The sequence below is a fragment of the Prorops nasuta genome, unplaced genomic scaffold, assembly GCF_024137725.1.
Source record: "Prorops nasuta isolate Cenicafe-Biocafe unplaced genomic scaffold, Cenicafe_Pnas_1.2 PNAS00033, whole genome shotgun sequence".
Classification (NCBI taxonomy): domain Eukaryota; kingdom Metazoa; phylum Arthropoda; class Insecta; order Hymenoptera; family Bethylidae; genus Prorops; species Prorops nasuta.
This window is the reverse complement of record NW_027116830.1, coordinates 2,423,477-2,448,197: the sequence shown is the minus strand read 5'-3', so window position 1 is coordinate 2,448,197 and position 24,721 is coordinate 2,423,477. Positions and strand designations below refer to the sequence as shown.

The 24,721-nt window shown below is 35.0% G+C and overlaps 5 protein-coding genes across 19 annotated transcripts; 2 read left to right on the top strand and 3 right to left on the bottom strand.

The window, feature by feature from the left end:
- Positions 1–116: 116 nt before the first annotated feature.
- Positions 117–8,133, bottom strand: LOC136783240 (major facilitator superfamily domain-containing protein 6). 6 transcript variants are annotated; one of them, XM_066743217.1, is made up of 11 exons: positions 7,101–8,133; positions 5,476–5,597; positions 5,353–5,388; positions 5,084–5,271; positions 3,774–4,113; positions 3,425–3,622; positions 3,180–3,336; positions 2,988–3,103; positions 1,035–1,280; positions 504–650; positions 117–417 (listed from the first exon to the last, which is right to left on the bottom strand). In XM_066743217.1, the coding sequence occupies exons 2-11, from the start codon at positions 5,531–5,533 to the stop codon at positions 341–343; spliced, it is 1,563 nt and encodes a 520-aa protein (XP_066599314.1). In that variant the 5' UTR covers positions 5,534–5,597; positions 7,101–8,133; the 3' UTR covers positions 117–340. The 6 variants fall into 6 exon arrangements, with proteins under 6 accessions (XP_066599314.1, XP_066599309.1, XP_066599313.1 ...); XM_066743212.1 differs by having other exon boundaries at positions 5,084–5,388; XM_066743216.1 differs by having other exon boundaries at positions 3,180–3,316; positions 3,432–3,622; positions 5,084–5,388.
- A 532-nt stretch (positions 8,134–8,665) lies between these two features.
- Positions 8,666–14,240, top strand: Tsf3 (Transferrin 3). Of its 9 annotated transcripts, XM_066743564.1 has the most exons (16): positions 8,666–9,013; positions 9,194–9,482; positions 10,140–10,240; positions 10,360–10,477; positions 10,576–10,709; positions 10,805–10,929; positions 11,032–11,176; positions 11,706–11,863; positions 11,949–12,061; positions 12,146–12,303; positions 12,459–12,705; positions 12,791–12,939; positions 13,063–13,209; positions 13,300–13,496; positions 13,576–13,728; positions 13,826–14,240. In XM_066743564.1, exons 3-16 carry the CDS (start codon positions 10,153–10,155, stop codon positions 14,003–14,005), a joined length of 2,112 nt encoding a protein of 703 aa, XP_066599661.1. In that variant the 5' UTR covers positions 8,666–9,013; positions 9,194–9,482; positions 10,140–10,152; the 3' UTR covers positions 14,006–14,240. The 9 variants fall into 9 exon arrangements, with proteins under 9 accessions (XP_066599661.1, XP_066599662.1, XP_066599660.1 ...); XM_066743565.1 differs by lacking the exon at positions 8,666–9,013 and having other exon boundaries at positions 9,032–9,482; positions 10,143–10,240; XM_066743563.1 differs by lacking the exon at positions 8,666–9,013 and having other exon boundaries at positions 9,032–9,482.
- Positions 14,035–18,746, bottom strand: LOC136783416 (cytoplasmic dynein 2 intermediate chain 1). 2 transcript variants are annotated; one of them, XM_066743556.1, is made up of 16 exons: positions 18,305–18,746; positions 17,533–18,240; positions 17,354–17,470; positions 17,108–17,265; positions 16,906–17,035; positions 16,695–16,826; positions 16,472–16,612; positions 16,091–16,399; positions 15,848–16,020; positions 15,536–15,761; positions 15,317–15,465; positions 15,084–15,232; positions 14,967–15,025; positions 14,743–14,897; positions 14,522–14,654; positions 14,035–14,172 (listed from the first exon to the last, which is right to left on the bottom strand). In XM_066743556.1, exons 1-16 carry the CDS (start codon positions 18,314–18,316, stop codon positions 14,059–14,061), a joined length of 2,865 nt encoding a protein of 954 aa, XP_066599653.1. In that variant the 5' UTR covers positions 18,317–18,746; the 3' UTR covers positions 14,035–14,058. The 2 variants fall into 2 exon arrangements, with proteins under 2 accessions (XP_066599653.1, XP_066599654.1); XM_066743557.1 differs by having other exon boundaries at positions 16,906–17,032.
- Positions 18,747–18,915: 169 nt separating this feature from the next.
- snf (U1 small nuclear ribonucleoprotein A snf) lies at positions 18,916–20,305 on the bottom strand. Its single transcript, XM_066743568.1, has 3 exons — positions 20,164–20,305; positions 19,690–19,931; positions 18,916–19,619 (listed from the first exon to the last, which is right to left on the bottom strand). The coding sequence occupies exons 2-3, from the start codon at positions 19,924–19,926 to the stop codon at positions 19,161–19,163; spliced, it is 696 nt and encodes a 231-aa protein (XP_066599665.1). The 5' UTR covers positions 19,927–19,931; positions 20,164–20,305; the 3' UTR covers positions 18,916–19,160.
- A 943-nt stretch (positions 20,306–21,248) lies between these two features.
- Positions 21,249–24,645, top strand: LOC136783384 (centromere protein I-like). Its single transcript, XM_066743499.1, has 15 exons — positions 21,249–21,484; positions 21,722–21,847; positions 21,903–22,052; positions 22,134–22,222; positions 22,292–22,422; positions 22,483–22,663; positions 22,731–22,843; positions 22,918–23,072; positions 23,162–23,362; positions 23,433–23,539; positions 23,617–23,808; positions 23,892–24,016; positions 24,089–24,200; positions 24,264–24,434; positions 24,545–24,645. The coding sequence occupies exons 1-15, from the start codon at positions 21,433–21,435 to the stop codon at positions 24,617–24,619; spliced, it is 1,980 nt and encodes a 659-aa protein (XP_066599596.1). The 5' UTR covers positions 21,249–21,432; the 3' UTR covers positions 24,620–24,645.
- Positions 24,646–24,721: the final 76 nt, after the last annotated feature.

Sequence of the window (24,721 nt, the reverse complement as noted above, 5' to 3'; positions counted from 1 at the left end):
CAATAATATATCGTTTCACACCCATTATTCATTAATAGAACATTTTTTTAGTAGAAATACAAAACGTGTCTCTGTCACTCATCTGTTCAATGTTATAAATATTTTTACAGTGTATACATATAATGTTTGATAGATAATTATATTTGTATCGCGCGTCTACTCGAATATATAATATATAATTTACCAGCAAATGGTAATTTTCCCTTTTTTCGCAAAAATGTCAGAGGTCTCGTGTTATTGATTCACAGTGAGAGTAGAAGAAATAAAACTTGTATAGTCTATATATTGTTAAAATGTAAATACGGCACTGGTCTTGTTGGACTCGAGAGATATCCCCCTTTTAAGATTCCATCGTATCACAGGTTTTTTGCGCTTCCTCTGGTGATTTCCAGGTAGCTTTATTACCATCGTCCACATCTGTAACGATCGAAACGTTATGTAGATTTCAATGAATTCAACGAATGCATCGATGTAAATCAAGTAGTATATATGACGAGATTCACCCAAAACTTGATGTCGCAAATATGTTACATGAGTGATAAGATAGGCGATTGATGTGACTGTGGCCAGTGAAGCAAATAGTCTGAAGGTATCAGCCCCACCTAAATTCTTGTACATTATGCCACCGATCAAACTGCCCACCGCAAAACCTGCAATTCACATGCGAAAATCAATTGTACACAATGAAATTGGATGGGTAATTTTAAAAGATGAAAAAGAGATGCTCGTATATACTATGTATAATCCAATACAAGTTGATAGAATCCCTAAAGCATGGACGGGGAATTAAGACCCCCAGTCTGAGCAGAAACCCACATATTAGCTTTTTTACTTGGCTCTCCTTATATTTCAAGATTTGCACAATCGAGAAATAATGATTTAATTGTAATATCAGCCAGAAGAGAGTAAAAAGATTTGTCAGAATTGGGGATTTTGTCTATGGAGAGATATTTTGCATTATAGCATCGATTTGCGAAGTAGCCCCTGTATTGGATAAACACGTACATACAATCAAGGCTCAAGTATATACCTACCAAATCCATCATCCATACCAGCAACGATTCCCTGAACCGTTGCCGAGGTTCCGCTAGGAGCAACCACACTGGCGTAAGCCACGATGTTTGTATAACAAAGAGCATATGTTGGTCCTTGCATAAACAGTTCTATGGGGAGAATCCACCAAGGCGAGCTTGCCAACGATATCAAAAATAAACGCAGCGCGTAGCACACGAAGCAAAATACAAAAGTGTATCCGTAACCAAGCTTCTTTATAATTTTACCTAAAAATATGAAGAAAAAAAAAACAAAGAAACAAACAAAGAGATTCTTTCGTCAATCTTTTCATTACTCAATTGCCATATTTAAAAAGAGAGCTGTACAATTGGTTGGTGGGGCTGCTTAACTATATAGTATATATATATATATATATACAGTGCAGGAGGACCGCCAGATGAAGCGGCCGGATAAAGGCGAAAAGCATTTGAAAATACGAGATGGAGAATCGATCGCCATGCGATTAGTTGCTAATTTAGGCGAATCAGCGAGAATGTCCTGCCACCCCCCCCCCCCCCCCCCCCACTTGAATTCATTTTAGCTATTGAATAGCTCTGGTAAAGTTGCGCGAGTGAGAGAGAGAGAGAGAGAGAGAGCGACATGTCGCATGCGCAAATGGAAAAATTTAAATGCAAAGTGCATGACGATGGACGACAGGAAGATTGGCGGAACGGGAGCCGGACATTGGAGAGTACCTGGCGCTATCCGACGCGGCCCTGCTAATAGCCAATCAGATGCAATTGATCGATACGTTCCAATGTACGGTCCCCGTTTCGGATGGTTTCAATCGTTTACCGCCAGTCACGCGCTTGGATTTTTTCCAAGGGCCCACACGTGCGCGCGTGTCCCGGGCATCGCGTCGCAAATTCTAATTCGACTGTCCGAGTCCTGTACATGTATACATATGTTTAAAAGACAATTCTCGTCGTGTCCATACAGCGAGGAGTGAAAAATGCGCGTCTCGCGAAATAAAGCGCCGCAAAACATGGCCGTGTTGCGTACTTTGACATTAAATGAAAATGTTGGCCGAGTGTGCACTTGGTACAAGGCGCGTCAGCATCGTCGCATCCTGCACGCGAGGATAAGACGATGGCTGGTGGATTTTCGCCGAACGAGTGAGTCGGCCACGGGTAAAGGGGTGGAGACTATATTTTTTTCTTAAGCATGCGACGAGAGAAAAGCCTAGCGGTATATAGCTTCCAATCTCCATGTCCCCTCCTTTCATCAAATGCATCCGTTTCTTCCATTGCGCAGTCTCTCGCCATGTTTTTCAGCTTCTTCTCTCAATGCGATTACACGAATTTCGCGTGGGTTTTGTCGGAGGTTTAGCTTTCCGAAATAGGTAGGCCCCTTAGCTTTTTGCGTATCATATACATATATATATATATATAGGCATTATAGCTTTCGGTATAATGGGCTATGTAGGCTTTCTTTTCAGCTGCTCTTCCCCATCAGGGACCACGAATAAAGAAAGCGGATAAAGAGGATAGAGCCGACAATCGGGCATATTACGATTGTTTGTCAATATAGACAAAGACAATGCGGAATAATATATAAAGAATATGGCGTTATTATCTCTCTATGCGTGGCGGCGCGCGGCGGTCAGGTCACTCTCGTCAGCTTTTTCCCTCCCCTCGAAATAATTGGACTTTTCAAACAATCGATGAAATATACCGTTGCCTGTACAAATTTGGACAATGCGAACAATAATTATTTTTCAATCGAGCCTTTAAAATTCCACTGTTGCGTGGTTATTGCAGAAAGATAGTTTTCATGTTTACAATTCTTGCGGTATATGTATATATATATACGCGTTTAAAAGTAACGTTATAGAGAGATTCCTAGCTCTTACATGCAATTATTCACAGTCGTAATTTATATATATATATACGTTTGACCATATGGTTAAGCAGTCACCCGGTACATATCCTTACCAGAGAAGGAAAAGAATATAGTTTCACCACCCAAAGTCTCCGCAGCGACTATCAGTCCCTCTATCAGCTTTACATCTGCCATATAACCAGTTTGAAAGGCAACATCTTCCAAATACCTATATACATGGTGAATATCAATGAACGATTAATTGCAAAACTTGTACAATTGGATTGAAAGGAGAGAGAAATTACCAAAATAGAAAGTATATCAAGAGGCTGTCAAGGATTCCAGCAATGGTCGCGAAAATCAGAAATATAACGATTGGCTTTAACTTTAACAATTTGTAAACATCCTTCGCGATGCTCTTGGATCCCATTATACTTGGTAACTGTAAAAATGAGAAGAATGCTGTGTGTATGTGTGTGTGTGTGTGTGTGTGATTGTCTCCAAGTAATTGTTAAACGCGTATAGAAAGATGAGTATATATCGCGCATACCATGTACCTTGAGCTTTTTGCAACATAGCAGATCGATGCACGTGAACGCAAAGACCAGAAGAAAGGTTGGCGTGTAGTCCTTGAAGACGCCATTGCGCGACCACAGATCTATCGTGTATCCAGCGATTAGAGCTGCCAAACCGAATCCTACGGTACCCCAGACCCTTTGCTTACCGTATTTCATTTCGCACGATTCTCCTGGAATATAAATGTGCCAATGTTGTCGAGAATTTGATTAAAGAGAGGGGGGGGGGGTGGGGGGGGGGGGAGGTGGATCAGAAAATTGTAATAAATATTGCGGTCGGTCGCGGTATATAACCGCGAGCTCTCTGCTCTTGCGGAAATTTACCCAATACGTCGAAGCAAATGGCATCGCTCATGGAATTGGCAACGTTGAATCCAATATTTCCCAGGGACATTAATAGAATAAAACCAATGAAGGATACCGAAGTGTATAAACAATTGTCATCCTCCAAGCTGTCGCATCTAATGTCGCATTTCTTATCGGCAAAGCACTCGCGAGTATTATTCGTTTGGTGATTGAAAAAACATTTGGCACGAAGCAAGTGATTCTCCCTTTCGTCGACCTCGAAGAGAACTTTGCTCGTGTAATTGATTGTTGCATCCTCGCAGCTCCAGTGGCACAAGGTTTCTTTCTCTTTCGAGCATTTCTCCACGCTCGAGCTATTCTGAAACAGCCACGTGCAATAATGTGATAAGGTTTAACTATATGCGTGTGACGTGTCTGCATGCACATGCAAGAAATTTTAGTCGAGCGTGCTTTATATAGTAATCGTGTATATAGATAGGCTTATACATTGAAATCTTTACGAGTAAAACTAAGCTCGAATTTCACCTTAGGAATTACTCTCGAGGTAAAAAAACAACGTGATATATTGTATCTAAGATTAAAGCGATACTGTTGGTCTTATCTAACGCCGTGCCAACTTCAATTTTCGTCTTTGTATAGATATGCGGGCTTTTCTATATACATATATATATATATATATACACATGTACCGTGTATAGTGTGAGAGATGTGTGCTAAACAATAGACGTCTCTCATAATTAACGAGATGAAAACCTTCTCGTATATATATATATATATAATACTCTGCACAAGTTTTGAAACGTCTCAGCCTGTAAGTTTCTGCTGAAAAGGACCTTGAATGCTTTTCTCCATCGGATCAGTGGTAACTACAATGTTCGGCGGCTTAGGTCCATGAATGAACCCTTTGTCGCGACTATACAACACTATGTGGCTAATAGGCCCAAAAGCTTAGAGACTTGTAAAGTGGTGTTTGAATAGGCTTATAGAGCCTGCGGCTATCTCCTATATATATATATATATATGTGTGTGTGTGTGTGTGTAACGTAATATTTTTTATTAAACATGCATGCTAATGAAGCAAATGATGGATACAATTTGTGCTTTATTAATAGACGAGGCGAGTCACATTATATAGACTCATGGTTGAATGAATATTGGACGAATCAGTTTGAATTTAAGAAGCAATTACGTGCTGCATGGTGTTTGAGAGAAAGTATGCATGCGATTGTCGAGCAACGTTAGGCCAATTGTCACATGTATATGCAGGCATTTTAAGGAGGATCCATATCGATCGGGGGAGCAATATAAACGAGCGAGCAAGTACTTACCAGTGATTGACAATTTAGCAACCATTGGCAAGAGACATTGTTAAAGTAGAGTTGCGATAATTGGCTGGCGGCGGAAGGTGACTGGGGTAGAAAGTACATCGATACGTAAGAGCCGCTCGTCACAGCCAGCAAAAGTACGAAAAGCGTTTTCCTCAGGCTGCGAAATCGGTCGATCAAGTATCCGAATGCTGGCTTTGCGATCAAAAATAAAATTGGTAAGAAACTCGTTACGAGGCCCATGACGATGGCTGACACTCCCATTTGTTTACCATAAACCGGTAGGAATGGCAAGATTGGTCCCATGGCTGTATATATATATATATACATATTAGCGAATTAGATTCATTTATATAAGTATATGCGTGCACAATTGCATCCTTTGGATCCCTTACCTGCCATAAAGAAAAAGTAGTGTGCCTTGACAGGCAACCGTTGATAATTAATCTTCATTCTTGCCACCGTTGTATCTTCCTTTGCATTATATATATATATATATATATCCAATCAAGACCTTCTGGAAAATATAACATTAGCTTGTATAATATTAGCGCTCGATAAAAAGATGCACGTGCCTATATATATATATATATATATACACGTGTGTAACACCGAAGGCGCACCAGATGATGACCATACAAGAACTATCTTCGTATTGTAACGAGTATAAATTTTCTCTCTCAAGATTTCTCAGAGTGCAAATGGAGGGAAAATTGAAAATTACTCTTTGAAACAATATACATATATATATATATATATATACGCGCAGGGTTAGCCAGATAAAAGGGCTCGGAACACATGGACAGAAATTGTGCCATCTCTTCTGGTCATATTACCAAGTTGATGAACGAACAGCATTTTGCGTGCATGGGTTGTTTGGTTTTATATCTCAACCACCCTGTATATGTATATATATTTTGATAAAAAATGATACTTTGAAAAGTCGCTTATAAACATGATGTAAACTAGTAGATTCTTAAATCACTATTCCTCTTCTTCTAATTACTTTGACGCGTTATACCTATATGAACGTTATATATGTATATAGAGAACCACTAGTGGATGCCCTTAATTATCTGACCAGCACCGTACGACACTATAATTAAGTATGGCCTTGCTCTCAAGTGTACCTTAATTCGATGAGGAACACTCTTATTGGTATAATTAGAGGCCAATTAAAATCCTATAGTAAATATACTTATGACGATTAAAATAATGTTAGACTTAAATAGAGTCCGCGAATAGTGGAAAAGATCGTAGAGTGATAAAAATTTTCGTATAATGATGTAGTGATTTTTGAAGTAGGGGAGGAGTGGGGGCTCCAAGTAAATGACACTTTGTATAAAAGTTTCAACATGTTCCTATTATTATATTAATATCCAAATGGCAATGAAAAGTTTGAGAACGCGTCTTTTAAAACGTATATATATATATAAATGGTTAAATTCGCTGAGATATGGAGAATCACGACTGAGTATATAGAGGGTCCGATAGATAAAACGATCCAGACCATGGACGTAAAAGCTATATTTATCATTGTAACTATACGAAAGAGCCATGTCTTTGATTTTTGCATATAATAAGACCTTGTCAAGTGCAAATCAAAAGACGCTTTTCGAAAGGTCTCTTGTGAATAAAAAGATTGATATTTTCTATATAATTGCAAAGATACACGCAAGAGAGAGAGAGAGAGAGAGAGAGAGATTTTATTTATCTAATGGACTCTATATACCAGAAGAGGCTACCGTACATATGCGATTGATAAATGAAACCGGCCCCATTCGTGGTCTAATTTGAATAATTTTAATCTTATATTCGCGTTTGCTTATATTCACACAAGTTATACGAATATGAATATGAATGTCTTATGTGTAATATAGAATTATCCTTTTTCTTTTTTTTTTTTTTTTTTTTTTTTTTTTCATGTAATTTGAAATTGCATGCGTTAAATATAATGCGCAGAAACACGACAAAACAAATACAATAGACTACATTGTTTTTCACTCAAAGTCATAATTACCTTGACGAATATAGACTAGGTTGAAAACGCAAGACTGCTCATCAAGCAAATCGCACTATTTCGTCGAGACTGAGTAACATTTTTATATCTTTCTTAATTAAAAGCTGCAGTTTCGTGCCAACGTATCGCGTCTGATACACCTACACATACTCCCGTATAAGTAGATATAAGTCATCTATGTAGATACAAGATTACAGCAATCTTGTTAATATTTCGATAAATTAATATCAAAAATAAAAATAGATCAAGATAAGTTTCGAATCGGATTAAAACTTTTATGCTCTGTGGGTATAATTGAAAATTGATTCCTAACAGGATAATAAAAAGAACTGTTTTAATTAAATCTTACATAGTATCTCTCTGAACGCGCGCGAGAGTGTCAGCTGGAAAATTCCATGGTTTGTGTTGTTAAAGCGTAACGATATACTTGATATTATAACATTTGGAATGGACCGCGTGTTTTAAATTTCGCGCCATTTCAGCGCCATTTCGGCGCCATCTCACACAGCGCCATCTTTTCGATAAACGCGTAACACGCACCGACACCGGCGCCGACGTGTCACTCTATGTGCCTGCGTTGCGACAATATCCTGACGATCCTGACAGACAGCCCAAACGACACTACTGTCAAACTGTCAATAACAATAATACTCGAATAACGGCAGAAAACTGAGAGTGCATCACTCGTCATATTAATTTAACACCTTCAACTTTTTTCTTTCATGTATCAGAATACTCGTATCTATGTAGCATAGATTACGCCAGAAGTGTGTGTATCTTTGAAGGAAGGTTCGCTCGAAGCAGCTTGACAAATAACAAACGCACTTTGTGTGTGTTGCTCTTATAATAGAAATCTGCGTGGTTGGTAGCTGGTGCGAATGTGCAGTGTCACTCGATGACTACATTGGACGAATTTGATGCCAACAATTAATATAGGTACACTGGTACGATAGTAAGGGTGGGAAAAATTTGCAGGAATCTATCGAGGATGGAAGCGAGGAGAGAACTCGGAGGAAAACTGCAGGCATCGGCATTGCCAGCATCGCGAAGAGTACGATACTGAGCTGGGAAGGGAAGAGGGAGGGGGGATTATTCATGAAACACACTTGTGTGTCAGTGTGACTCGCTTCGTTTGAGAGTTACCAGAAACCGGTGTTGTCGGAAGGAGGTATTCTCTTTCCCCCACTACCCCAATCCAATTGCCCTCGTTGCGTGGGGAATGGAGTTGATACGGGAGTGAAAAAATACCCGTTTCTGGCAACAATCCGTGTACTGAGCACGCAGCACAGCTCTCCCTCTCTCTCTCTCTCTCTCTCTCTCTCTCTCTCTCTCTATATATATATATAACCATCAGACGTCACGATAGGAGCACGTGCCGCGCCATCTTGCGTTTGATAACACGCATCAATCATAAATTATATCCAACTAATATCCACTATTGACACCCATGACTCTCTCTTATTCCTACATCATTTCAGAGAATATAAATTACGTTATTATTAATTTTTAAGTTTGAATCTAAGGTGAAAAACAATATACTGACAAATCCATAGTCACATAACGACACAATGATATATCCAGATTTTCTTTCTTTATTCCATCGAACGAGAGAGCATTAATGTACGACATAAAGGAAGCAAGTTTGATTTGTTTAAATAAATATTAACTTTTACACAACTGGAAAGGAAGTGGATGAGATACTTTTCTTTTAGAATTAAAAATGGATATAGCAGGGGAGAGTTGCATTATAATTAAGTTAATTAGCGTTATAGGATGGATGACGTAACCCTTAAATATTTCTGCTAAACGAATATACGCGAGCAGCGTATCGAAGCCGATGAAGGATGAAACAAGAGAGATTTAAAGTTTCTCTCGTTATTTCGCATTAGCGTATTCTTCGGATTCTTCCACGAGTGAGTAGTATACGTTTGGTCCCGGCCTCTTTCGGCCAGCTGGTAAACAGCCATCATCGTTTCTTTTTTTATCGTCTCTCCAGCACATATTTATAATATATACAAGTGACTTGAATAACAGCAATTCGTGTAAACTATTTCTAAATAATCAGCCACGATTCAGTGTGTCATAATTTTTAGTCAAGCCTAAATATTTGGATAACAATAACGATGGCGACATGTTTCTTCGGGACTAATCTCTTTTGTTCAAGTCTAAATACAAGATTATAAGGCCAATAGAAAGAGATATTGTGTGGTGGTCCCACACGGGTGCGAGACAAGAAAAAACAAAGAGAGGAACGAGAAGAGAACTTTCTTTTTCCCCCTCTCTCTCTCTCTCTCTCTCTCTCTCTCTCTCTGTCAGCCGGCTAAACCAGCCAGGCGCGTGTGTGTACTGGAGAGGACTAGATCCCAGCAAAATTCCCAAAATGTAAGCACAAATGTTTATCAGACCTATAAATATATATCCACAATTGGATATAAGCCTTTATAATTATTTAGTTTACGTAACGATCGCGAGGAAATTGACAATATTATTATTAATGTTATATTTCTGTCGTTATACAGTGAGTGAAAAATGTCGAAATTTATTGCCTTGGGACGAGAGACGTATTAATTTCACCAGTGTGATAGACGCACGCCTATGAGTTAATGAATCCAGTGAATCATTAAGCAGAACACGCGATGGGTGACCATCGTATGTACGTGCACCGCATTTTAACATACACAACTTGGTCGTCCAGCAATTTAATCGCAAACCCTCTGTTGTTATAAACGTTTCTAATCAAAGACGATATAAATAACTGTAATTGTGTGATTCATTGGGCGTGTGTGAAAAATAACATTTATTATGACCAAGTTAACGCGCACTCGCGGCCCTTTCAATTAAAACGCAGCAAGTTTGTCGACAGTTTTTTTTTTTCCTTCTTTTTTTCACTCGCGAAAGGATAATTGAAGATATAGGCGGGAACTCGTTATATTCTCGCGGCGTTGAAGTTTATTAGATGCGCTTAAACCCGAAGAGTATATCCATCGACTCGTTTATAACTCGAAACCTCTTTTGTATATCATTATTTCCTTCTTCCAGCAGAGCGGCGGTGATGATCATGGAATTCACAGCATTAATTGCACCTATTATCCTTACGTTGTGCCTTTTGAACGTTAACTCGGTTGTGGAGGCTGAAAAACGTGAGTAGGAGAGAGCGTGGGATGAACAAGAATAAGAATTATTATTATTATATTACGTGAGAGACGCTATTGAATCTGTGCAGTAGTTTAATAGTAAAAATTATGTGATTCTTTTTCAGTAAAATTCTGCTTATCCAATAGCAATAAGCATACTCTGCGTCATATCGAAGCTTTGTGCTCGCAGCTCACAGCTGATAGACAATCGGATGGAGTGAAGTGTGTCTTGGCAGAGAATAGGCGAGTGAAGATTAATATACTTTAGAGGAGTTTTATTTTCACAAATAATTTTCTATTTTATACATATATATATATATATACAATGTGTGTATACACAGGTACGAGTGCATTGTGAAATTAGCAAATAAAGCGGCTGATTTTACCATCGTCGAGCCCGAAGATGTTTTCGTGTCTTCCTTTTATAAGGAGTACTCTCTACGCGTCACTAACGAGCTGAAGATTTTCAGCGCCGGTGATTAGCGATTTGATAATTGATCAGTGCTGCTTCGTTTGAAAAGTACGTATATAATTGGATTTTTATTCGCCCCTCCTTTCATTCTTTTCCAGATGCCCTTGTTGAGATGGTTGTGCTGGTGCATAAGAGTATCAAAAGTCGAGGCGACCTTAAAGGAAGGAGACTGTGTCATTCTGGAATCAATGACCCTGAAGGATGGAATAAAATTTTTTCAACGGTAATTAAACTTTACGGCTAGTCAGCGTAAATGAACGCTCGTTTTATCGCCTCTCAAAGTTTCTCACTTTAAATCCCCATGTTTTTCCCTTCTTTTTTTTAGTTTTTCACCGATTGGCTGATACCAAAAGAGTGCGACTCGAATAAAACGTTATTGGAGAACCGTTTGAGCGGTATAGCTAACTTTTTTCAGGCTGCTTGTATCGCAGGCCCGTGGTCTCACGACAGCAACATTGATTCTCAGCTAAGTACGTTCTCTTTTTTTAAGAGAAAAGGCTCGTATTTGTAATATCACAGGTGACTCGACAAAATGTGTCAAATTATAGAAATGCATTGCATTTGTAGAAAGAATGCTATTACCACCTTTTTTTATAACTCCAAAGTTTTCCATGTGCACAACATCAACAATGATGTCTCTCACGTCTACCGTTATTTTATTCAAACAAAAAGAATTGACTTGCATAGACGAGGCATAAAATGTTTGGAGGTCAGTCGTAATTTCCTTGATAATTAAATGTGCGAGCGTTGTTACCGAGAAATGTCTGCAGAGTCGGTGCTCTTTGAGTGTGTGTGTGTGTGTGTGTGTGTGTGTAATTGTGATCTAGTGTCTGGAAATAACAATTAAAGTTATAAGCGATGCTGCATAGCATTTTTACCTTGCTCTTACGCGAAACAATATATTTATAGTGTTTCTATAGAATACTTTTTCCCCCGAATATCAGCCGGAAACAAGCAGTATGCTGCATGCACAATTCTGCAATAATTTTTTGTTCGTAGAATCCAAGTATGGGAATTTATGCGCTTTGTGCGACAATCCACTGGGCTGCTATTCCAATGACAAATATTACGGACCAGAAGGTGCGATAATGTGTTTGACGGATGGTGTCGGAGACGTAGCTTGGGCAAGACTAGACTTGGCCAAAGAGCATTTTACGGTGAATATATAGCATATTGTGCTCTTATAAAAGATTTATACTATGTGTACTATAAATAGTAGAATTAAAAATCTTTTTCCCTTAGAAATTCGGCTCTGCTGGGAGAGACGAGTTTCAGTTTTTCTGCAACGATGGTACCGTCAGCAAAAATCCTTGTCCCTGGCTACGACGTCCTTGGCCTCTAGTCCTTGCTCACAGGTAAAAGTCTCGTGTATACCAATGTGACAAGGCGTATATTGAATCTTTACAATACTAATGTCTGTAATTTGCTCCCACTTGAAGCGACAGAGCATCGGAGGTTAATGATATAATGACGAGCCTTCTGCAATTGAGAAAAGAGTGGCACCAAAGGTTCTTCGCACTGATACACAATATTCTTTTCTACGCTCGCATTACCGACGCAGGATCGAATAGTCCGGCAGATTTCTTCGCTGATCAATGTAACGTATAATGACCATAATATCATCGTGAAATGCTGAAATTAAACAATGACAAAAATTTAACGAAACGAGAAAGAAAGGAGAGAGAGAGAGAGAGAGAGAGAGAGAGAGAGAGAGAGAGAAATATAGTGTTTTGTGTCGTTTCGACAGAGCAGTTCCTGATTATGTAGCTGCTTACGACAGAGCACAGTGCAAACCTTCGAGACGCGTCCAATGGTGCATATGGTCAAATTTGGAAGATCGCAAGTGTCGGCAATTGAGAGACATATCGTCAGCTTATGGGATCGAGCCAGAAATCGCTTGTATCTTCAAGTCCAGTAAAGCAGAGTGTCTCGATGCTGTAGCAAAGGGCTCGGTTGATTTGATGGTCGTCATGCCGGAGGATCTGTTGCAGGCAAAAATGTAATAATTCGTCCTCTCTCTCTCTCTCTCTCTTTGGTCACTCGACTAAATCTTTCTTATACTACTCCAAGACATGATTTTCTAGTAAAGGTCTGCGATCCATAGTACGCGCAGCATCTAAAAAGTGGTCTCGCCCTAATGGCATTAGTGCAATCGTGAGGAAAGAGTCGAAAGCAAAATCCCTACGAGATCTGAAAGGAAAAAATGCGTGTTTTACGAATTACAAGAGTGTAGGTAAGTCTATCGGTCGGTCAGTCGGTCGAGAGTGCTCCCTTTATACAATTTAACGAATTTTATGCAGACTTTTCTCTACCTAATTTCATGTATATCTTATGTATATCGCTTGAAATCCTCCAGGCTGGAATACATTCGTTGGTGTTAGCAAAGTATTAAAGTTGACAGAAGCCTCGGTGGACACCGAGAATGTTGCGAATTTCTTTGCGGATGCGTGTGTTCCAAATTTGCCATTGAAAGATCGATATCTCTTTACGCTTTGCAGCAATGGTAAGTATAACTTTGCAAAATCGTTGACACATTCTCTTCTTCGACTCGTTAAATTGTACAGATATATTATACTTGGTTTTCTGTTTAAAGATGTGGCGAATGATGATTCTGGTACGTTAAAATGTTTGAATTTGACTATTGGTGATGTCGCTTTCGTCAATTTGAATACACTTGAGAGCAAAAATTCAACCTTGTGGGATCCAGAAAGTTACAAAATATTGTGCCCACGCGAATCGGAAAGTAAGGATGGAAAGGAATGTATTTTAGCGGAAACCGCACTCGCTTCGGTACTACCCAACTTTTATTTTCATTTTTTTTCAAGCGTAGCTATAATATAGAATATATTTCAATGCAAAGATTTTTCAGGTAATGGTAAACGTAAATATGACCAATGTGAGAAGAAAAGAAATTGAAATGATGCTATTTGCCATGGATAAATACTTTGGTTTACCCGATCAAGGTATACCTTCCTACAATCTTTATGGCTTATTTGAAGGCCAGCATGATATATTATTTCCTGTGAGTTATTTCATGCTTCTCCTATAATACTTTAATAGTCCGCGCGAGCCCTTTTGCTCTTACTTACTTATATTTCTCCTTTTTTTTTTCGGACCAGGATAAAGCTGAACATCTTCAGGTATCAACGAATCATAGTAATCTTGCTCAAGATTACGAAAATATAATTGAAAATATATTAGAGTTATCTTATAATAATGCCAATCAAACTTTTTCCCTTTATTTTAGCATATATATCTATCTTATAGCCATAATCGTATACGAAATAGTGAGACGCTAATTTTGTACTTTATTGCCAACATCTATTGGGATAAAATCTATGCAAAACTTTACTTATAACGATGTAATATGATGCATACTAGTACTAACATCCTGTTGAGCCTCGTCAACCGTGCGCTTGTGATTTAACTTATAGAGCCTTATATTCCCAGATGCCATACCTAAAGTCTGAAAGAAAATTATTGTAGAACGTTAAACACAGTGTCGAAATGAAAATAAATCATACGACAACGACATCACGGCTTATTCAACTTTATATACTGTTAATATATTCATAATAGGGAGCGCGTACATCAAATACAATGATAGCAAAGTGTCAACGCGTGTAGCTGTATACATATGAATAAATTCGTACCACGAAACCGCGAAAATTGACCGATAGTCTGTGCTGATACTATGCATATATACCAATACACAAATTCTCGTCTCACTGTCATTGTGTTGGTATGCACGCGCGATCCCTGCAGCGCGAGACTACCGAATCTCTCTTGATAGGAAATTTATTCTATCAACCTACCAAATATTGCGAATTACTATCGCGCTCTTTTTGACAGGCCGATAACTTCATACAGCATACGCGACCCCACTCTTGAGTGCTTGTAGTGTACGTAGGATAAATTTCACTCCTTTTCAAATCCCACATGTATAGCCTGAATCAAATATCACATGTTTTTATTTAACGCGTTGGATATATATTATTCTTTTCTTTCTCCAATTTTCTTTTAATAATTGACATACCTTGAACAGTTATCCAGCGCAAAAATATTAAATGGATTGAATTTGCACCATTGCAGATAAATTATTTTGTTTGCACGATCCTTAATTTTTAATTGTAAAAGGGGCTTTCTCATATTCAAGGAATGGAGCCTCAAGGTACCATTATCAGAGCCCACCTAGAATTTAAATACAAGCTTGATATTATGATTTTTAAAGTAGTTTCATCGATAGTACCGCGCGCTAACCATGAAATACGACGGTTCAAATGGACATCTTTCCACACATGTTACATTAGTGAAAACATCTAAAAAATATAAAAAATTCATCACTTATAAATATATACTGAATTAAGATAAACGTACCGCTTTCTTCGTCGTTGTAGATTAATTGCCTGATTTTTTTCGTCATATGAGTAATATTTAAAATATAATTGCTATCGGTAGCAACATAAATATTATTAATATTACTCTCATCGACATACATACTAACAAAGCAACTAGTTTTACCATTGCTATAGAAATACAAAAGTATTATTATCAAGTCTTAAATTACAATCAAGAAATGATGTTTCTTATCCATAGGAAACAATATTTACATCTTCTTACTGTATGGTGAAAGATCTATTTGTTGACTTTTAACAAGTATAATACTGCTCCATGATGAATAGCTTGAGCTATTTTGAAAAGAAATATTCCGTAAGACGCTCCATATAATAATACATCCTTCTTCATCTAAACTACAGATCTGTCAAACAAAATGAAAATATGTCATCTTAATGAATTAAATAATGTCAATGTGTGAATTTAATACAAACCTGAGTTGGTGTAAACTTGCTATTATCTACTTTACTTAAATTCTCTATATCTACATCTTTCGATAATGTGCATAACGAAATTATTTTCGATCTGTGTCCACCCAATTCAATATTTCCTGCTGTTGTAAACGAGACAGTCCTTATTAACCACTCTGAATTATTTTCAGCATCTCTAATTTTGTAATTCCCTATTTCATTCTCCTTTAAGTCCCAAATACAAATAGACCTAAATCAATCATTTTTGTAACTCTGGTTAACAGGTTTTATAAAAAAAACCTTGACTCAATAATAATTTAAAAATCAGGTGCCTACCCATCTTCTAGACCTCCAATAATAATACTGCTTGATCTTACATAAAACATACAATCTGTAATGAGGTAGGGTGAATAAAATATACTTAAGGGAGCTGTTGATTGCCAAACATTCCAAATGCATCCGACACAGCAGTCAAGTATGTCATTTTTTCTACCACACATCTCAATTTCCTGTTAAGAACACAACTCTCTTATATTTCTAACAATTCGATAGAATGTACAAGTTTAAGTGTAGATTTACCTCATCGGCAGGTGAATGTATAGTTAACAATACTTCGCTTGTACCGCTAGCATATTGCATAAGTAAAACTTTTCTGTCAGATAAGTAAGGAATTGAATTCATTGATAGGTCGCAATAGCCTTCGGAGAAAGGGATTTCATGTTTATCTGATTTACGTATTTTTCTTGTCAAACTGTTTTTACTTAAGATTGATAGAATAATAATGCTAGCACGATTTAAAAATTCACTTAATCTAACAGAGGGAAAAGAAGACATTGATACTTTTCTATCAGATCTTAAGACATCATCACCACCAACGCCAATGTGTTCCTGAAATTTTAATAAACAATTGTAAAATACATATAGTTTTGAACGTAATAAATCGTATTTTAATTCTATGACCATTCTAAATAAATCAATGTCCTCAGTGGTTTGTAAAATATTTCGGCAAGTTACAGGAAATTGTGTCCATTTATTTGTGTACTCAATGTCATCAGTTTGTGCCTCTATGTCTAAATTATCTGCACGAGTCTCTGTGGATACCTGATGTCAAATAACATACATAGCATAGATATCATTATTACTAAATGTTTCGACATCTAATTTGAATATTTTTAATTGTTACCTGTCTGCTATTAAGTTTTCCATAATTTCTAATAAATTCATCATATGGAATAGGCGCGCATTCAAATAGAGACCAAGTCATAATATCTAGTTTTATCATTTCCAGAAGCTCTTTACCTCTATTTCTTTTCTTCTGTTCCAATATAATAGCTTTATAATTACATTTAAATAATCTATGCTCTCGACATATAGTATTGTGCTGGAATTATTACCTTTGTAATAGTTGATTTTCTTTTTTGCAATTCTATGTAAGATTTGTCAAATTCTCCAGACCTGCTATCCTCAAAGCCTTCATCCATTGACAAAGGAAGAGACTTATTTTCTACTAGCTTTTCACCTCTGCTTTAACAATCATATAATTAAAAATTGTACATCTTCAGTTTAATGTGATGGTAGTTATTATGATTTACATACCTAGTATTAACTATATTATTCATATTCTGTACAATGAAATTTGTAAATCTTGGACTAAATTTGGATGCTGTTCTCCAGGCTTCTGATAATTCAAAATGTCCTGAATCAAGCATATGCTCCTCTTCAGGCTTATGGTGTCTGTTTTGTGTTTGTTTACTCTGCAATACAATATAAACTTTATTATGTACACTGTAACAATCATTTAAAAAAAAAAAAAAAAATAGCTTTTAAATGCTATAACAGTACTCTTTCTGGAAGGTAACTTTTTTTATCATCCAATCCAATCTCTTCGCCATCCCTTGACTCTTCACTAATAAAAGAGGCCTCGCTATCAGTGCATTCTTGGAAATCAGATTCGTAATCCTAAAAATGTTTTTTCATAATTATCTCTCAAAAACTGTTGAAATTGAAATTTAAAGCTTTACCTCAAAATCATCTTCATAAGTATATTCGTTATCAGTTTCTATGTCACTGTTATATTCCTTACGATCTAGGTTTTCTTGATGAGAATTTATCGCGTTGACTGTGTGATTAGAGTTTTTAGTATTATCCTCAATATGGAATGATTCTTTTCCTATATTTTTTATTTTTATTTTGTCGTACTCTTTCTTAACTACTTCTGAGACTACTTTATTTTCCATTGCACCTGGTATGTACTTTAAAGTGCTTCTATGACTGTCTTTTACTTTTACGCTTGCAGTAAGATATGAATTCTTTTTAGCCTTCTGTGATATATTTCTCAAATCTAAATTTTTCATGCTTCCAGTGTCGTCGGATCTTTTAGCTTTTGAAAAATCCACTTTTGCTCGGGTGGACTTTAACGCTGTGTCAGTATTTTCAATTGAACTCTTTTTTAAATCGTGCGATGATACTACCTTTCGATTTCCTTCCAAAGACAATCCTTTCTGTTGTAAAGACGTACTTATTGACACATTAGCACCTTGAAAATTTTCATTATTGACTGATTTGCTGTATGTATTTCTTCTTATTATAGAATGCTTCCGACCATCGCCAATTTCAATATTGTCCACTTGACTAGAAGACAAGGAATAATCAGATTTTCTTTTGCTGCTAACTACGTCCTTTTTATTTACGTCCGGGTGCAGCTTATATTCTTTTCTCACAGCACCTTGCTGATTAAAAAGTAAAACACAGCAAATTTAATATTTATAAGTGATTGTCATAATTTCAACTTACCTTTCTGGACATTTTAAGGCAAATGGTTTTTTTTTTTTTTTAGTGTATATATGTCTACATGACAAATTAATATTTTTTGTTAATAATTAAAATGCCGCATCGCATCTAATATTATACATAGACGATCGCAAACGAACATTTCAAAACCTATCTAAAATAATTACTAATTGCAGGCTGACTCAACAAAAAAAAATTTATATTGAAAATCCATTTAGGCACAATGCTTTAACAATCAGATGTTTGTTGGTTCTTGTTCTGATTATTACTGACATAACGTGGGTTTATCCCAGTACAATGCGTTACCATGGTAATTTTTGTTTGCTTCTCAATGAGACTTGCCACTTAAAATGCTGACTAATGTCCACATTGGAATTATTGGTTTTCTCATAAATTATGCCAAGAGTAGATATTCTTTTTAGAAAGAACTCATTTGCTATTTTATTGAAGAGTATCTTGTATACTTATACTTATTTAAAGCATTATTTTCTTTATTATATTTATCTTTCTCCAGCTACTTTAATAATGCTACCGCTTTACGCTTATGCGCGTTATCTCACTAACAAATAGTAAAAACCAGTTTAAGATGTATTACAAAAAATGTTTTATATTTCCTTTATTTACAGTTTGAATATTAATGGTATTTAAAATCAAGGTGGATTCCTCCACCGTATGCTTTATGATGAAAGAAGATAATAGCGATGAATAGAAAATTGTAATATACCATTTTTAAAGATTTATGTTATATTATAAATTATGTCCTTGTATTTGCAAAGATCAGTAAATAACTATTTTATAATCTAGCAGACATTAATTTCTCACCATACATACTGTATATTATATAAATAAGCTTAGAAGATTATTTCTTTGCAAATGATATTTTCATGGCGTGTGAAGGTGTAATTTTAAAGCCTTGTAGGGCATCTTTTGCAGCTCCAGATTGCACTTCATTTTCAAATTCCACGAAAGCAATATCATGACGATTTGGTACCAAACGAACTTCTTTAAATCCAGGAAATTGATTGAACAACATAGACAACATCATTTCGCTTGTTTCATCTGGCAAATTGGTCAGGAAAAGAATTTGATTAGGTGGTTGTTCAGGTACAGCAGTATTCGCTAATCCTGGATGTTGAGGCACTCCAGAATGATAACCAATTTGTTGGGAATGTTTCGCTTGTTCTTTAGCACGTTTTTTAGCACGTTTAGCCTCTTCTTCCGCAGCAGGAATAATACGCTTAGGCTTCTTAGGCCTCTCAGCAAACGTACCTTTTATTTTGGCTATTAAATCACTATCCGTTTTAGCATACTGTATCCTCTATAATATAACACAAAATTAAGATTGTATAAATGACACACAGTTTTATTTAAAAATTTCATTTTCTTACCATTGGTTTATCATAAAAGGGAAAGCCTTGCATAGATCTTAAGGCATTGGTCGCACTAGCTATTTCTTTAAAGATTACAAATGCTTGACCTCTCATTTTTAATGTTTTCAATGCTACAATATCTAATATTTGACCAAACTGTGAAAATATAGCGTACAATGATTTTTTCAGCTCTTCCTTCTTAACCTTCTCATTAAGGTTGTTTATATAAATTGTATTGTTTGGTCGTATATCCATGGTTTCTAAAGAAAAGTAAAAATTATGTTAGAATTTTTGGATGGAATTAATTTAACCAATTCTTGAAGAAAACAATAATACACAGGGTAAATAAGTAGTTCAATTTTAAATGCACTGCATACAATTAAAGGTTTTAATTAAAACATGACTTAAAGTTATGTCCCGTTATAAGTTTATCACAGAAACAAAATAAAGCATATCTTTACATATATTAAATTTTTCTTATTAAAATATTACCGTATGAATAATTCGGAATCAGTCAAACAAAATTAGCGTCAATGCGCAGTGCTTCGAGTCTCTTTTCTTATTGAATGCCCCGTGAGGTTAGAATTGGTTAGGAACGACGGAGCGGCATCATCTCATCTCTCAAGCAACCTCAGCATTAACCGGGTCTGATCTAATTATGGACGGATGGACCGGTCATATCATGGATGGACTATACCTCAGTCAAGTTGGCCGGAAATAATTGAATAATAGAAAAAAAACTACAGTAGTTGTTTGTTAAGCGTTTGTAGATGTTTGTTATATCAATAAAAGCGTTTGTTAGTTGCTAATTTTTGAGAAAATGCAAAAATAAAAACCAGCGTTAAGTTGGCCGAACATTAATTACTTTTCTTTAGATAGGGTGTTATATCGATTCAGAATCGTTTGTAGTTTCTATATATAAAAAAAAAATGTTTGTTAGTTAATGGATTTGAACGAAAATGAAATTAAAAAATTCACAATTTAGTTCGAGAGCAAGTATAGGCTATATATATTATTCTATTTTACGATTTTACAACTATATTGATAATAAACGTTTGTTAGGTGTTTGTAGATTCTTATGTCACACCAATAGAAACATTTGTTATGATTGATAATTTTTGCAAAAATGCAGAAAATAAAAATCGCATCTGTGTGAAGTTGACTGGACATTAACTAAATTTTTCCTTAAATAATGTAATCACATCGATTTAGGATCGTCTGTAGTTTCTGAAAACACAAGTTACGTTTGTTAAATGTTAATTATGAAGAAAAATCAAATTACAATCATTTCCAATTTTGTCCATAATAATGTAGTATGTTACAGCTGTGCAACTTTTAAATCCTTGTTAAAAACCTACTACTATTGGACAAAATTGTCGGACCTAAAAGTAATAGCCAATAACATACAAACATTCCCTGAACAGATGCCTTTGCCGAATGTCACCAATAACTGGTCGATTAGAAAAGGCGCCACCTTATTAACCAATCATATTTCATTATTTCAGTAGCAGGTGCTAGTTGTTTTTTACCGATTGTAACCAATGACTGATTATAAATTTAGCGCGCGCCGCGCGTTTTACAGCTAATCCATGGAAGTTTTTCAGTTGTGATTTCCCGCCGTCTATCATTACTTACTACCTCCAAATTCCAATGCCGACAGTTCCTTTAAAGTTACTCCAAAACTGATAAAAACTTTCGTCACTGGCAATCAGCATTTAATAGCAACCCTTTAAATCATCTAACGAAAAAAGTAACAAGATAATGGAAGAAGAGAGACAGAAAACTTTACGAAAATTTTTAAAACAATGCAAAGGTAAGTTTTTTTTAATTATAATTAATTTAAATTATATTTGTTATTAATAGCTGCTCCAATATAAATGATATAACATAACTTTAATAAATTTCAAATTACTTTGAAATTATACAATTAAAAAAAATTATTATAACATTGATTGCGTACAACAGTTTACTAGTAACCATTTAATGATTTAATAAAACTGTTGAATAATCAAATTATGAACAATCTGCATAAATTTCTTTTTTTTTGCAGAAAAAGGAAACCAATTTAAGGAATTTAATCAGTCGCTGCCTATTTTACAAAACTTTGCAACAACAACTGGTTTGCCGGAAGATGATTTTGATCTTCTTCTAGATGTTATAATTTATAGTGACCTAGGTTTGTCCTGTGACCTTCTTAAATTATTCAAATACTAATTAAAAATATTTTCTAGGTGCACTTAAACGTTCAGCATTAATAAAAAACCTAATTCCTGAACAAAACATTAGTCAGAACCAAACAAAAACCATAACAGTATGGTTTTTATCCAAAGTAAATACTTTACCAATAACAGTCTCCATGATAGTAATGCAATGGCTTATCTGTATTTAATATTTTTTCTGTAAAACATATCCTACTAAAATAAGATTCCAATTTTTATAATAATGTGTACGAATTTTTTTAGGTGTATGTGATTTTCGTATAGCAGATGTAGAAACTGTCAATATATTTTATGATGTATTCTTTTTTACAATGCTTAAGAGGGAAAGATTGGTAAGGAAAATTAACTAAAATTTGGTAAACTTAGGTTTTATATAATTTATTGTTATTTTATATTTATAGCAAAAATACATAGCCCAATTAATTTATTTACTAGCAAAGCCAGAAGATGTAACTAGGGCTGATGTGTCTAGATTATTAGCAGTCAGTCAAAAGAATTCTAAGATTCAAAAGCATATTATTGCATTACTCTCGTAAGTGAAATTGAAGTATATACAATAATCAATTATTAATCTTCGATCAATGCTTGTCAGATTATTTAAATCTTATAAGCCAGAATTGGTTCCTGAGCAAATTCAGTCCATAAACATAGAAAGTGTTTGGAGACCAATACCAGATGTATTACGTTCAAATTTGGAAAAAGTTAAACATAGAATAGAAGATCAACAGAGACTTGATGTGAAACGGGAATATTTTAAATGGGATATAGTTCAGGTAACACATAATAAATAAATCTTCAAACAATATGTATTAACGGAAAATAACACTGCCCTCTTTATAGCGTACTAAGCCTCGGAAAAACACTGTGCCTCTTTTGCCATCAGTTTGTTATTTCCAGATTGGATCAAGTATATTTAAAGATAAAAATATAAAATCGATTTTTGAAATTAACAGGTAAAATATGAAGAGTATTGTGGCAATTATTCACTCAACATATTGTTGCATAATTTATATTTATATTTTTATAGTATCGATGAATTAGGAAAATATAATTTAAATGTTGACCTACCATGTAATGCTACATCACTGCTAGCAAATATGGCAGGATATCATCTTCTTACATTTGCTGACTTCCAGTATCAAAGCAGATTTTCCTATAACTTATATAACACATTTCGAAGAGGTTTGTAAAATAAAAGTGTAAAATGTTAATTATTGAAATGTTTTTATACTGATATCATGATGTGAATAATTTTATCTGTTGTATTTTAGCATGTATATTAGAGAGAGAGAAATACTCTGAAGAGGAAATAAAACAGTTATTTAATATGACAGCTGAATTTTGTAGATATATGCAACAAGGTGTCAAAGTGGTTGATTTGTTTTTCAATGAATATTTGGATTTCAACATTGGAGAATTTAACTTAGAATTCCTAAACTTGTTGCCATGGATGACTTTAATATCTGCCACAGGTAAAAATATTTTTATATACTTGTAATATACATATTTTTAATCATAATTGTAATACTTCTTAACCGATAGACTTACAGGAAAAACTTTTAGTACATGTAAAAAGAATATTTCTTGAGTCATCTTTGGAGATGAAATGTGAAATTATAAAAAGTCTAAGAAAGTTTGTAGCAAATATGGTAAGAATAATTTGAGGAAAATATTTTCAAAGTTCTGTATTTGCTTATGTTTTGTATTCCTAATTAGTGTCTCATAGTTTTTCAGTAGAAATTTTGATGGGACATTGAATACTTTAACAACGCCATTTCTGGGAAAAACTTCAGTAGATAACTTAGAAACACTTGTTTCTATTTTAACTAACACATGCGAGAAAATAATCATTGCTGGCTTGAACATTCATTCGTTCGATTTATGTTTATTATCCGAAGGAATAGCATACTACGAAGAGGTACCACTCTAAAAACTTTAATAATTTTAAAACACGCACACACACATTTACAAATAAAGATCACTTTAATTTTTTCATTACAGCTAAATATCTTACAATCCATTGGCGATTCTGTTTCTTGGAATGTAGCTCCCCCTGCAATTATATATGGTGGACTTGCAACAAGTAGTTGCAGTATTTTATCAAGGATTTGCTCCTTGTTGTTGAAGTATAAATTTTTCCATTTATTATTTTATTATTCAGTTTTTTTTTTTTTTTATTCAAAAGTAATTATTTTTAGATACTATGACCTGATACAAATCCGGTCAGACAACAGTAGTGAATGTCAAGGCAGAAATGATATGATTTTACTATATATAAAAGATTTTATGAAATCATTGTGGCATAATAAGGTATATGTAATTATTTATATTCATTAGAAGACTTTAATAAATGTTTTAACATTTTTTGCAAAGTCCTTCAACTCTCAAGATGAAGGATATTTTCTAAGAACTCTTGGGGATTCTCTTCGAAAAGATTTATCAACTTGTGAACTTGACCATTACTTAAACATTAAGACACATTACTCCATATTGCCTTATATTTGGGTACTAAACAGAAGTGGAATAATTGTAAACACAAGAGAGGTAAGATTTAGTATAATTATAAGAAAATAATTATTTTACTATAAAAAATGTATATTACAATAATTTATATTTAATGAAGGAATTAATACTTTTTTCTTAATTGCTTTTAGGATGCCTTGCAAGTGGCAGCAATATACTATCCTGTTTTAAGTAAATTTATTGATTCATTCAAGGACATAATCTAATAAAAGTATTAAAGGGTCGAAAAATAGTAACGTTAGTTTTCAATTTCATTTAAATTAATATTTTTGTAGTATTAATACACCAAATAAATCACAGAAATATCT

What these genes read in the sequence shown, in the direction of transcription:
- LOC136783240 (XM_066743212.1), bottom strand. Translation starts at nt 5,533, where the DNA reads ATGAAGATTAATTATCAACGGTTGCCTGTCAAGGCACACTACTTTTTC. An exon ending in TGCTAAATTGTCAATCACTG is followed by an intron (nt 4,114 to 5,083) that starts GTAAGTACTTGC and finishes TGGCTGTTTCAG; the next exon opens with AATAGCTCGAGCGTGGAGAA. An exon ending in CAAAAAGCTCAAGGTACATG is followed by an intron (nt 3,337 to 3,424) that starts GTATGCGCGATA and finishes ACATACACACAG; the next exon opens with CATTCTTCTCATTTTTACAG.
- Tsf3 (XM_066743558.1), top strand. Translation starts at nt 10,057, where the DNA reads ATGCGCTTAAACCCGAAGAGTATATCCATCGACTCGTTTATAACTCGA. An exon ending in CCTCTAGTCCTTGCTCACAG is followed by an intron (nt 12,062 to 12,145) that starts GTAAAAGTCTCG and finishes TCCCACTTGAAG; the next exon opens with CGACAGAGCATCGGAGGTTA. An exon ending in GATCTGTTGCAGGCAAAAAT is followed by an intron (nt 12,706 to 12,790) that starts GTAATAATTCGT and finishes ATGATTTTCTAG; the next exon opens with TAAAGGTCTGCGATCCATAG.
- LOC136783416 (XM_066743556.1), bottom strand. An exon ending in TCACCATACAGTAAGAAGAT is followed by an intron (nt 15,233 to 15,316) that starts GTAAATATTGTT and finishes GTATTTCTATAG; the next exon opens with CAATGGTAAAACTAGTTGCT. An exon ending in GCGCTGGATAACTGTTCAAG is followed by an intron (nt 14,655 to 14,742) that starts GTATGTCAATTA and finishes TATTTGATTCAG; the next exon opens with GCTATACATGTGGGATTTGA.
- snf (XM_066743568.1), bottom strand. Translation starts at nt 19,926, where the DNA reads ATGGATATACGACCAAACAATACAATTTATATAAACAACCTTAATGAG. An exon ending in CCTTTTATGATAAACCAATG is followed by an intron (nt 19,620 to 19,689) that starts GTAAGAAAATGA and finishes GTTATATTATAG; the next exon opens with AGGATACAGTATGCTAAAAC.
- LOC136783384 (XM_066743499.1), top strand. Translation starts at nt 21,433, where the DNA reads ATGGAAGAAGAGAGACAGAAAACTTTACGAAAATTTTTAAAACAATGC. An exon ending in GAATAGCATACTACGAAGAG is followed by an intron (nt 23,809 to 23,891) that starts GTACCACTCTAA and finishes TTTTCATTACAG; the next exon opens with CTAAATATCTTACAATCCAT. An exon ending in TAATTGTAAACACAAGAGAG is followed by an intron (nt 24,435 to 24,544) that starts GTAAGATTTAGT and finishes AATTGCTTTTAG; the next exon opens with GATGCCTTGCAAGTGGCAGC.